Below are 13,391 nucleotides of genomic sequence, written 5' to 3' on the forward strand. Positions count from 1 at the left end.
TACAAATGACAATGATGATGATGATGATGTGTAAGGCGACCAGCCATTTGCCTGCGTATGCTTAGCGCAAGACGATAAATGGATAGCGATAATTAACGTACTAAATCCAAGGCCAGAGGATGTGTCCATTACCTTAATGCACACAAAGCGTGTCGCTGGGCCAAATTCGAATGGCTGCTGTATGCTAGTCATCCAGTAAGATAAGAAAAAATGAACACGGAGAAACTTTCAGGAGATTTCGGTATCTTTTGTTTTTTATCGTGCAGTGAAACTCATGTTTATTGTCGATTTAACCGGAGGAAGGAACGTAAAAGCAGACATCACACCAGCTGAATGATCCAGATTTCGTTAAATGTTTAGCTGTTTGGGGGAAAGCGGGAGCGTTCTGTATTACATTTCGTCCAGGTTATACAGAAATTGCTATTTTATCACCTGAGGAATTGTCAAAGCATTGTGATTGAAACCACAACAATTGGGCGTTGCCGACTCAGTGCCAGCCAAGTGCAAAATAAGTTACCGTGATAAGACGAGTTTTGCAAATCCCTGTCGTAGACTACAGTGCGAGAACAACTGAACGCAGCGGACAGGTTCGAGACAACACAACAAAACCGAATGTGCGGAAAAAATAGTTTATGAGAGAATAACGTATGAAAACATCGTGGACACAACAGGAATACAGTCGAAGTGTGGGATGAAGCGAAAGCCATGTTACAAAAAGCGCTTATACCGAAGACCATGTATAAAAAAGGTACATAAATGCAGCGTGATATGACGAAAGCATCAATGAACTATGAATGAGCACACCATGTAACCAGGTCATGATCGACGTACTCAAATCCTTGAGCGCCTGGAAAAGAGGGTGTAAAAACGGTCTGATGAGTTGGATGTCGTGGAGATAACACTATTATCTGATAGGAGCAAGGGTCGATTCATTGTTAGGCTTAACTAAACAAACTCAGCAACAAGAATAATTGCGAGCAAAGGCCTGCAGTCTTACTTAGTGTAATTTCTTCAGAACAGCAGGTGATGCACAGGGCGTATTCGCAAATTAAAGCCAAATTAAAGCCAAACTCAACCGGAATTGCGAACTCAATACCACCACAATAAAAGGAAAATTAAGACATTCAGGAAAAAGGGAAATGTTTACTATTCTGGACGATATACTAATTGTCCCTTTTATAAGAAACCAAGCTGACTGCGGAAGACCACAAAATATCGGTACGGATGAAAACCTACTTGCGCCGGTTGTGGGCAGGAACGGCATCCATAGTTACACCCATCCCTCCAGAGGAGGTTATACCAATGCGGAAGGTTGGAGACGGAACAGGGGGGCTGATAGGACGGTAATCAGATGAGCCACCGTTCGAATTCACCGCATCTTCTGAATTCGTGGTGCTTACTGGTGAATGGGATGCTCTCCTATGAACAGACGAGGAACGACGGCGTTTTGTGCTCTTCCGATCTTTAATTTCTAAAGCCAGTTGAATCACGTCCATTGCTTCAGCAGGTGCAGTGTTTTCCTTTATTGAAATCCTGTAAAGTACCAAAAATTAAATCCACCGAGCGAGGTGAGAGACCATAGTCTGAAAAAGAGCACAATTGGCCCCGCATACTCCCAACAGGTCTCCAGTATACTGGTCATTAACTCAGTGCGCACAGCTCCTTAGAATGTGAGCTTGGTGCATTTAGATGTTTAAAACAGCGGAAAAATTCAACATTTCCCGTTGTTCATTCGACAAACATGAAGTCATTCTATGGAAATTCAATCTGTCAGGCTACGAACGCGTAGGCCAAAAATATACAAGTGCGATGGCGACATGGTCATATCTACCAACAGTAACTGACTTGTGAGATGACAGCTATCCATTTTTCTCGGGGTAGAGACTAGAACTACCTGATTTCTTCGGTATCCTGAGGCGGGTAAACGTCTACTAATGTTGTCACGATAAATACAACCACCTGATACGGTAAAAGGATCTCCGTGATGAACGTAGGCGAGAAGCGATCTACATTCAAAGGGCAAAACTTTTCCGGACGAGATGTGCAATATCATGAAATTTGAGTAATTTCGCCTCTCTTGAGAACGCGGTGCCAGACAACCCGTCGTCACAGCTGAATTCATCGATGCTGGAACTGTTTTTTTTTCATGGTAAATTCAGTCATGCAATCCAAGGGTGGGACAACGGACAACTTGGGAGGGAGAGAAGACTATGAATATCTCGGATGTTTTTATATACTCCGCTTTCAAGGATTGGGTTCCATGGGTTCTCGCCTGCGGCTATGAACAGCTGATAGTTGCCTTCTTGCCGTTCCGATTGTTTAAGTGAGTGTTTGGAAGTGTAGGCCCAAAAGTCCTCCACCTCTATCATGGCCACCGGCGTTTTACGCTGATAATGCTATCGGTGATGAATATGATAAGGACGGCAGATCTGACATGTGAATGTGCAAGGAAACGCAGCCATGCTGATTTCGTATTACTCTGGAGCATAAAAATGAAAAAGAGTTCAAGGAATATTTCACGGTTTGGCTTTGTGCCAACAACTCTGACGGCGAATCACGGAAGCGTATCGAGCACGGTTAGGGGCGTGCCAGTAAGGAATCTCGCCCTAGTGAGAAGGGTTCCATGGTGCTAGAATATTTAGCTACTGAGGATGTGTATGAAGGCAGATTTGTCTGCCACACAAGAAAGGTGAAAAATGACATCAGTTGGATTTCTAGTATCAGCAAACACATCCAGTCACTTCCCAATGAATCACCGAGCAAAGAAGTCACAGAACTCGACCTTCAAATATGACCTACCAGAAGTTTGGCAGTCAAATTATGAAAACCTTTTCTAGGTACACTGCAGACGAATAATTTGGTTTCATAATGTTGAAATGCGGCCCTGATGAATGTAGTGTTTATGCCCACAGTGACTTTAATTTCTTCATCATAGGACATACTTGGCCTCATGCAAAGGGTAGGGCAGATGGCTGAGAACAACCGCTCTGATGTAATCAATCGGGGATAATTCGGGAGAGTCAAGAGTAAAAAGAGAAAGTTGGTAATTTACCGTTTGTCAGAAAGCGGTGAGGCTTGTCGCAGTTCCTCGACGTCATTGAAAATGACCGCTGAGCCTCCGCCAGCGGTGGGGATTATTGATCCCTGTGAGGAGCAAGATATAACGGTCCCACAACAGTGATAGTCATAGGGATATCAAGGTCGACGGAACAACTGGTCAAGAGGTTTAAGTGTATGAAAACAAAATAATTTTCGTTACGAAAGAAATAACTTTACCCCAGATGAAGGCTCCAATCAAAAAGGGGAAAGAAGCACAAAACCGAAAGGCAGAAAAAACAGTTAGTTTCTGGTTTCGGACCTAACAATGAAAGCGGTCTCAAAGTGACCTAATCTACCCCAAAAGGGAACTTTTTGGAGTATAAAAGAAAATGATTGAAGAAGGATGTATCGAGTGAGCTTATGTGGACATTCATAAACTGCAAATCTCGGAATCACTTTGCACTCAAGTGGAAACTAAGGCCGCGTTGACCGAAAATTTGAAAACAGCTTTATCCTATAGCATACTATGGGGCGAGATAGCTCAAGTGGTTAGAGTGCAAACTTACTGACCCGATGGTTTGTGGTTCGAACTCGACCTCTGCCACTCGACTTCCCCTGTCTCGGCTTGGGCAACCTGGCAGTATCCCAGCCCTCGTGCTTTCTTCGGGTGGCATAGCAGCTAGGCACCGGAAGGGTATTACAGCTAAACGATATAGCGTACTATTCTATTTGCCGAAATATGCACATGTACGGTGCACTGTGAGATATAACCGTTTGCTTTATACGACCAACTCACGAAAGGCCTTCTGTGACTTTGCTGCGCGAAACACTGCAATTCCAAACAATGTACTTGTACTTTAGAGCACACCATCGCGCCATACACAACCTTTTTTCGCGGATTGTTGCCATATGTCGTTTAATGACTTTTCATAACTAAACTGGATCAATGCTGCTTCCGATTTACCGGTCAAGTGGTTCGTACACTACACGGCAGTGAATCTTTTCCAGCTCAATGCGCAGGCGGTCAAAATGACCGCCTCACTACTGGTCCACACCGGTTACAAAACACTGAATGACCATGTCACAATGATGCTGTTGGATGCGAATGCATGCGCACGTGATCTGACCTTATGGCACGGTAACGTGACCTGGTGAACGGCTGGCCAGAATACACACATATGGTGCATGTTATGAGAAACCAGTCCCTGAAGTTATCAGGTCACAGCAAAAATATGTAACAACGATCGTGCATCTCTTTGGTCCATAGCGGCCACGCAACCTCAAGGATGCATAAGAGCTGAGATACTGCCAGTGAACCTCAATGGGTTAATTGTTGAAATCAAGTTGCTCAAGCAATCAAATCAAATAGCATTTCCTTTCAGTTAAGACAAAAGACGAGGCAGTGCCAGAGGCGTAGACATTATCAGCCCAGTGTAATGCCACAAAATTAAGGGAATGTTCTGTGCCTCATGTTGATCACAGCGTGAGGAAAGTGCATGTCGCAAGATAAGCAACGTCACCGACCAAAGTATGCCCCAATCTGGCCTGTCTGTGAACATCGCCCATGCTAGTTACAAACGAAGAAATTCGATGTATATGGGAGAAAATAACGACCGGAATTCCATTAGAAGACAGTAATAGGCAGTGCAGTGGTCCAACTGGAACCATATTGCATACAAACACTGAATAGAAAAAAAGAAATAAACTCGACTGGTGCCGTGGTCAGAACAAGAATATTTTGAAAGTTTGCGTCCGAAACCGACAGCAATACATCCAGTCGGTCTCTACAAGAAATTATGGTATCAAGCGCAGCCTGCAAGCTGTCTCAACACTTTTCGGATTTACTCTTCAGACAACGGGATGTATTCGTTTGCGAAGGTTTTGGTAGAATCGCTCACCCAAGGAGGAACCATCTACTTCAAGCAAACGAGTTGGTCCACGGAATTTTCTTCGGTATTCTCTTAGGAGAAATAGGGAAGTTTCTGTGGGATATAGTGTCATTACTTCTCGTTACAGGGCTCCATCTTGATCGATCTTGTTGTATGGCAGTTAGGTTTTCGCGTCTTTAGAATGGGATTGGTAGATATGACGTAGTAAAGTGAGCAATCTCTGGATATGTTCAATACATGCCCTTGAGTTCTAGTAAACCAGACGAATCAGAAACACACTGCGTTGTACCGAAAAGGCAAAAAACAGCGGTTCCCAATTCAATTTTTGGACGTAACTCACCCACCTGCCTCGGCCTTGTAAACCTCAATAATAGATTGATGGGCAAAACATCAAAGTTCTCAAACGGAACTAGGAAATTCGATAATCTTTGTCCTACTATTGCCCAAGAAGGATCATTTTCCTCCGAAACACAGGAAAAGCAAACAATACTCTCACACATCAATTGATTCTTTTGAGTTACGAGAAGCTAGAGTGCTTGAAAAATAAATTCAGCCCGACTGGTTTCCTCCACTATATAATTTGACACTGACTGATGAGATCGATGGTAAAACTGAGCAATCGTGGTGCAGTAAGTCATCACCGGTAACTTGGGGAAGGGATTAGCCAGGCTGTTGTGGTCAGTGCTGAGGAAGTACTGGTGAAGCGCTAGTTGACCGTGGTTACACCACCAGCCCAGATTCCTAACTGACCGCATGACGAGAAAAGACTATTTCCCATCCCAAAAAAGTAACTCGCAGATCGTTCAGTTCGGCTGAGAAAACCTCATGAGACATTGCACAGTTGATGTAATAATGTAAGCCACAAACACAGAAGTTACAAAGTTATTTGAGAGTAACAAAGCTGCAGAAAACGGGACACACTACTTATAAGTTGGCTGGGGTCTCCTTGACAGCCCACGACCGGCCTCGCCCTTCTCACGGTTAATCACGCAAACACAGTCCCAATATTGTGTGCAATCTACAGAAAACACTCATTCACAAACTAATTTACTTCTAGCGGGAGCCTAAACTGAATCTCACCTGGAAACCAGAGGTTCAACTGGGATTCGGTTGAGTCCCCGTTGAGAACAAGTTAGTTTGCAAATGTGTGTACTTCCTGAGATGTAACAGATTTCCCTTGTTTTCTGAAGATTTATGCATAAAGAACTTAGGTGTCTCAGGTCGAACGTCCCACCATGAACCACCCAACAGTTGGATAACTCAACATCAATACCAGTACCAACAATGCCCATGGCAGCCAACTGACCAACATTAAAAGCTTTCCTCTGTGGTTATCATAGACTAAAAAACACACTTGTCTGCACCTGCAAATTATCCCCTGTCAAGGATAAGTGGGGATGGGTGAAAACGGATAACATTGTGAGATTCAAGCGCAACATGATGCGAATATGTTGAATGACCGCAGGCGCACTTTTGAGTCGCAGATGAACGCACAGCAAATTATTCTGTCACCAATATCACTCACGACTGATAGACACCACCCTCTTCTAAACAGCTGATTATAGTCAAATTCCTCATGACTGGATGAAGACGCAAGCTGAAAGCTTCGCTTGCAGAATGGTTATCAGGTAAGTTTTGTGTCTGCCATAAACACAACTCAATTATTTTGATAAGTCAAACGTTCGAAAGTGCTAAGAAAAAATCTAGACTACAAGCCATCAGGGTACACAACGGTGAAGCAAAAGTCAGTGCTCCCACCGTTTGATTCCGTTCTACAACAAGGTGGACGACAATTGATCAATGTACCAATTCTGGTATATCAAGGAATATAAGGCTGACAATAAAAGGGTAAATAGTTTTCGTGAAATGATAGCGAAATCCCGAGAGGAACAAGCAAACAGCTTAAAGACAGGTGAGACGTCGAGAGACAAAGCACAGACGGATTTTAAGACCGAGACAGATACCGTGGTATTTAGTTGAAGTGATGATTTTCCGCGAAACAATGCGTCGTTTGAGCCCAAGGTGTACCTAACGTTCATTTGAGACTGTGATAGGAGTATATTTTAGAGTGAGCTAGGAGAGACTGGCTTCAAAAGAAAATAGATGCATAGTACTCCCTCGAAAATTAGCCACTTGATTCTATACGAACAAAAAACTAGGAATATGCTTGAACCCCTAAATAAAGACGTCATCCCCCAGAAGTGTTTTTGACAGGATTACTGGAGCTATCCCTATTATGGAGTACCAGACTTGACCGAACACGGCCTGCCATCCGCCAAACGAAGTATGGAACTGTCTTGCGTTGACTTCAGCTCCAAATTGACGGCCACCCTAAACAGTCAGCACTCAGTTTCTGTAGTTGCCTCTGTCGGTCAACCCAGTGGCAACAAACCTAAAAGCCAGCGAGTGCAATTTGAGGCCGCGGTCGATTGGGCTTTAGTTCGCAAAGCAACCGCCCGTCACGTCCTAGGTCTCGAAGTGGCAGAACACCGAAATGGGCAATCCCACTAAAACTACAGCCGCACTGTTCCGGTGGGCTTCTCATTATCTGGTGCTTTGGTCTAATCGGTAGTCTGGCATGCTGAAAACTGGAACACCTTAGAATACTGACTGAGGGTAGTGAAGCTAGAAAACGAAACAAAGCAACAAAGAAGGCCTAAGTTTCAGTTACATGTCAATTTACCGACAACGCGATTTTGCGCCAGTGTTGATTGGCAATGCGCTCTTTTCCTATATATTGCCATTGTTTGAGCCAACCTAAACCGGATGAATTCATACAAAATGCTAGGGCGCTTTGGATGTCCTTTGTCTACTAATACTATTTCAACTTGAAATTCGAAAGAAACGATGCATTTTTCGATTCGTAGGTAGTCGGCCTCCATTTGGTTCTCTTACAATTTCGGTTACTTTCCAGACTACTAACAAGTACGCAGAGATTTTAGCATCCCAACTAAAACGCAGACCAAAACTAACGAAGTGTTGGCTAATGCATACGTGCTCATTCAGAATTTTCAGAGGAACTGCAACAACTCAACGGTACTAGAAAACTGTTTGGGGTCCCGGTGGTCTCAAATTCAATGGCATGCACTTCAAAAATGTAACACACCATATTGATGAAAATGGTGGAACAACAGTGTCGCTGAAAATGAGAATATTTCAAAAGAATTGCAAAAGGGAACAGTGTCAGTCCAGCAGAGGTTAAAGTGCCTTCTTCTATACGGTGATAAGACTTGCTATACGTGACAAGAATTAATAGGAGTTTCTGGTAGCCAAACTCAACCCACCGCAAGAGATGTTCAGCAGACTTTGTGTCAGACAGTAGGGGTTAGTTGGTAAATAATGAATAGCTGTTTGTTCCACTTAATTGAGCTCATCTATTGGTAGCCATTAACGTGATAGACTGTCGCTACTGCACCGAAATCGCAGAAAGTCGGTTACCGGGTCGATGTGGTAAAATACCCCTAAATTTAATTACAGCTGGCTACAGTCGCATAGCAGTCTGGCTGCAAGGTCCATCAGTCTGGACAAAAGGTCTGAAGAACAATTGGTCGATTCAAATGAGTTTTCGTATGACCGATACACAACTTAACAAAATCCGCGGCAGGTAACCTCTATCTGCAAAGCAGTGCCTCTAGCTAGCGTCCAAATAAGGGAAGTTAAATTGCAGAATAGAAAACATAACTCTGTCGGAACTCTGTGAGCACTTCGGTCATTGAATGAAGGATTACAACTGGCAACCACGGCATTATGCCGGCCATTGACTGCGAGTCAGTGGTGTATGGGCTAGCTAACTGTTAGCAAACCCTGTCCTCTAAACCGCACCAGATCAGCAACCCACAGCTAGGATCATACACAATACCTCCGAATGGGACTTACCTTGTACAGTTTTGTCTCTATGTTGCCATCAGACGTCGCTTCTTGATGATGCAAGAGATAATTTGAGGCTTTCAGTGTGTCCTTCAGCTCTAACTGTGTCACAGATTTGCGATTCTTAAGTCGAGGTGTAAAAATGGTCCCCAAGGGTGCAGCAGTTGACTCCTGATGCTCCAGCCAAACACCGCCATCGCCACCTGCAGACCGCGATCGACGATGGCGCGGGTTGAAGGCCGCAACACGATGGCTCAATGTGTTATTTGAAATTGCCTGGCGGTGTCCAACCTTCCTGGTACTCGAAAGTTTCGCGGCCTCTTGTTCTGCTACTCGCTTCTCCCATTGCCGAGAAAGCATGCTGACAATATTCTGCGTGAAGGATAAAAGCATTGTTACTGGAGAGATGACGTCAGTAGAGCAAAGAAGTGTGAGCAGTTATTGCTGATTAGTGGATGACATCTCTAAAAAGGGTCCATTGAGCAAATAAACACGACGTACCGGTTGTGACATTGAAGGTCGAAGACGCCGTTTAGTAGGTGTTAGCTCGCGAGTAGATAGTCTAGCGTCCAAAAGTTGTTGCAGTTCATCACGTAAACGCTGGATTTCCAAACGATATTCTTCTAGCCGCTTTGTGTGATCAGCTCGTTCACGCTTTGTTGCAGCAGACGTTTCGACGAGTTGTCCCTGTCGGGTCAAATGATGAAATGGGGAGAATTCAGCTTTATTTGTAGAGGGTGGCAAACATTCAGTAAAGCCATCTAAACACACGTGACGCAGTAACGGGATTTCCGGTGTGCAACATTAGTCATTTTTGCGGCCTCTCGTGAGTGGTTGAATCAAGAACCAAAACTCAGTGAACAAACAACTGGAATGGCATATTAAGTAAGTGACTTTCAAGTGCCACCTAACAACGCATCCGAAGTGTTTTGACATTCGTTTGCCTGAAAACACATAATGGGTAGACGCCACACCAAGCTCAATTGATGGATAATGACGCTGGATCAGGAAACTGCTTTGAATCAGTGGACACGCAGTGGTTCAGATAAAAAACTACTATACGATTGGCTACCTTAACCATTACATGATGTAGCAGTAACTGGATATGAAGAAGCATGACAAACCTTTCTGTACTTGGAAAGTTACCAGACGTCAGGAGATGGGGATGGAAAATGCTGCCAAAGCTAGCGATTTTGGTAAATCGTTCCACTCCGTTCACAGCGTTGAAGCGAAATACTGTGGATCGCACCCTTCAAGAGATTCAAGAGGTGAGACTACCCCGGACCTTGGTAAAAAAAATTGCCTCAATGGTGGAGCACAACCAATTGCTTAACCACTTAAGTGTTCAGGTTCTATATATTCACATCGATCCTTGTGAGCGGAAGGGCATTCGAGTAACCATCATAATGAGGAAGGGTCATGTTCTTATAGAGGCAGTGTTGATCGTCTGTTCACCTTGCAACGAACACTGGACCATCGATTACGTTCTAACAGATAACAGCGTACACTTCGATTTAGCTGAACACGGTGCGTTGTGTGTTATGATGCTGAACGATGAGACATCATCTGTAGCTAGAACGCATGGTGTAGTCGTGCTACTCTATCTGACGACTTCAATGGAGGCACGCTGCACGGCCGAAATGCCCGTTACCCCCATTCCTTTTTAACCACTATTAATTGAATGGTAGCGTGAATTCTTGGGGAACATCTCCGAGCCATAACCTAAGGATATCGGATCTCAACTTCGTCGTTTAAGGCGACAGCTTTGACATTATCCGGTCCGCACTTTAATGTACGAACCATTGCGCTGTTATGGTTTACTGTAAGGCTAACGCTGCCAAGACAAGCAGTTTCAAACTATTCACGAGACTGGGTCGAAGTGGGCGCATACCTTGTCGTTGATCGCCCTGTATGAGGAGCAGTAGTCACCTAGAGTCAACTCCTACCAAATGACCCAGCCGTAATAAACTGAAATATTAACCGAGTTTGAGAAGCATCGAAGAGATGTCTACATCAAATCCAGCGGCGAGTTCACGGTGAAAAATAGCTCATCAGCGGTAAGAGATAAAACCTCAAGCAGAGAGTAAACCGTATTGTCCGGTAAATCCACCCATACGGGATCATACGCGTCACCGCCAATGGACAGTGATTTTTATCGCATCTGTGAAGGACGATCGATTGCTCCTTACAGTAGATATGCATCTTTCTCGCCCTGTTGTCTATGTAGTGGATCGGCCTGAAGAGCTGCGACAAGACAAGGAGTATATATGTGAATATCTCGAGCAAACGCTCGACAAGCGCATTGGGCAAAGTGAAGATTAGTCACGACCGACAGTGAAGGCAACAAATGAACAGTCTGCTGCACACAAGATATGACCGTAAACTGTGGGGTTCCAGTCGGCCGTGATAGCTCAGCAGGGAGAGCGTTAGACTGAAGATCTAAATGTCCCCGGTTCGATCCCGGGTCGCGGCAGTCATTTTCATACTTGACATTAGCTTACACTGTTCTCGCCATACATAACATCCTTTTAGCTTAAACACTAGAATTTTGCTAATCACACGAATATTGGAGAGCGGCTACTGTGCTGTTACGTTCCAGAAATAAGCAGAGGGCGCTCATTACCATTCCATTACCGTTTGGTCGATCGGTCATTCTCAAGGGGGAACCCCTTATTGCCTTGCAACACTTTCGATTGTCTGGAATAGCTAGGCCGATAAAAAGGATTCGGAAAGAGGGCGTAGTGCCTAAAGTCCAGGCGATCACTATCACATTTGGCAACACTGGTGACTCCACAGACTATCATCGTGGAAAGCAACGCCAGGTGCTTCACTGCCCAACAAACATATCAGTTTATTTCAACACAGCCTTATAATGGAAAAAAAGAAATGAGGATCTAGGGCTGGCCTACTATATGCATCCGAGATGCTTGTACCTCCGACAGTCAGACAATCTCGATAGAATAATCAATCCGAAAACGCTTTTAGTGACAACCCCAGAGGTTTTGAATGCTTCAGTTGCCGCAGTAGACCAAGAATCCATGAAGAGTTCGTCTGAAATCTCATACGGTTTGCAACGTAATGGTGATTGACAGTGAAACAGTTCTTGGTTAGAGGATTTTTCTCCTAAGAGAAATCACTGCATGTGATTTTCAGATAACGCTGGCGGTGTGGAGACTAAGCCTCTAGAAGGGTTTTAGTTTGATTCACGGTGCATCCACGGAGAACCTCAATCTGGAATGCGAGAGAGCAGTCATAATCGTAGCAGATGGACGCAGCTAGATATGACGGCTTCACACCAAAACGAATCACTCAATGCAGATGCGTAGCACGGGCCAGGCACTAATTCACTCTTAAAATGGAGTGCTCACACGAAGGATTAAAGCAACCTACAGTAATTCTAGCCTGAATTCCGTACTCAAAATAGACACAGCAACCTTCAGAAGAGTCAGCTCAGTCTCTAGGGTTAAAAATGATCGAGATGGCTCAGTGATTAGAGTGCAAATTTACTGACCGGAAGGTCCGTGGTTCGACCCGACCTCTGCCTCTCGACTTCCCCTGTCTCGGCTTGGGCAACCTAGCACTATCCCAGCCCTCGTACTTCCTTCGGGTGGTATGGCAGCTAGGCGCCGAAAGGGTGTTACAGCTCGACGACTAGGGATAGCAATAACCACGTTCGAACATTGAGTACCATTTTGATAATATTTACACCAGGGTAAAATCAAACCAACAAAACGCTAAGTAAGATTCCGAATGAGTGGTGGGATAGTTGGTCTAGACCAGCCACCGCGCTCCTCGGTTCTCAAAAAGAGATAAAAGCAAACATATGTATGATGGATGTAGCTAAGAGCACTGGAGTCGGAGTAGGAGGAGTAGGAGTAGCAGCACCAATGGAATATTGTAACCTCTCTCAACAACGAAAGAACGCGTTAAGTTGTCCGATGCGTCTGCCATCCAGAGGTATCAAAACTGTAATCTTGTATGCAGAGGACTTCTGATATATACACGAACGTTGTCCCTCACACATTTACTGACATTCTATTGGAAGGAACGCGATCAAAGCAACATATTCCTGTCATTTATGTGATATTGATGCCGCCTACGGTTCTTTCTTTTTAAATCTATCGATCGCAAATAATGCGCCAGAGTGGCGCGAAATGTACTTGAGGCCACCCTGAACGGACGAGCAGAATATCGAAATAGGAGCAATCCGGGTACGTCTATCGGTCGCCAATTAAGTGACTGCTGATCTGGTCGCCGAACTTGACAACTAGTTTGGGAATGTTTTGTCACCATATGGGAGGACAACATCAGTTTATGGTTTGGTGGGTATCAGGCCCCACCCAACCCCGCATTGACTTGATCTCATTTAGTGACGAAACGCGTGTAAGCTAATTGCCGATCTCACCGAACAGCTCAACAGCCACCTCCTTGTCGCCAAATATGGCGTACCTCATCAATCATAACTGAAGAACATCTTTTGCAGTGTGATCAATTCATCTATCGAGGGTGAGTTATTTCTCCTGAATACCATTCGACGTACTTCAGAATTGCTGATCCGGTGTTCTCACCAGATTCGGGCAATGCTCCGAAGACATC

At 44.5% G+C, this 13,391-nt stretch overlaps 1 protein-coding gene across 1 annotated transcript in view; it reads right to left on the reverse strand.

Moving 5' to 3' along the window:
- Positions 1–1,232: 1,232 nt before the first annotated feature.
- T265_08402 (hypothetical protein) overlaps positions 1,233–13,391 on the reverse strand; it is a gene marked incomplete at both ends in the record, with an annotated part of 33,695 nt that continues 21,536 nt past the window's right edge. The window contains 4 exons of the mRNA XM_009174198.1: positions 1,233–1,533; positions 3,053–3,144; positions 8,805–9,167; positions 9,297–9,482. Coding sequence (XP_009172462.1) covers positions 1,233–1,533; positions 3,053–3,144; positions 8,805–9,167; positions 9,297–9,482 — 942 coding nt within the window. The remainder of the gene's footprint in view (positions 1,534–3,052; positions 3,145–8,804; positions 9,168–9,296; positions 9,483–13,391) is intronic.

The sequence above is a fragment of the Opisthorchis viverrini genome (assembly GCF_000715545.1).
Source record: "Opisthorchis viverrini unplaced genomic scaffold opera_v5_221, whole genome shotgun sequence".
Classification (NCBI taxonomy): Eukaryota; Metazoa; Platyhelminthes; class Trematoda; order Opisthorchiida; family Opisthorchiidae; genus Opisthorchis; species Opisthorchis viverrini.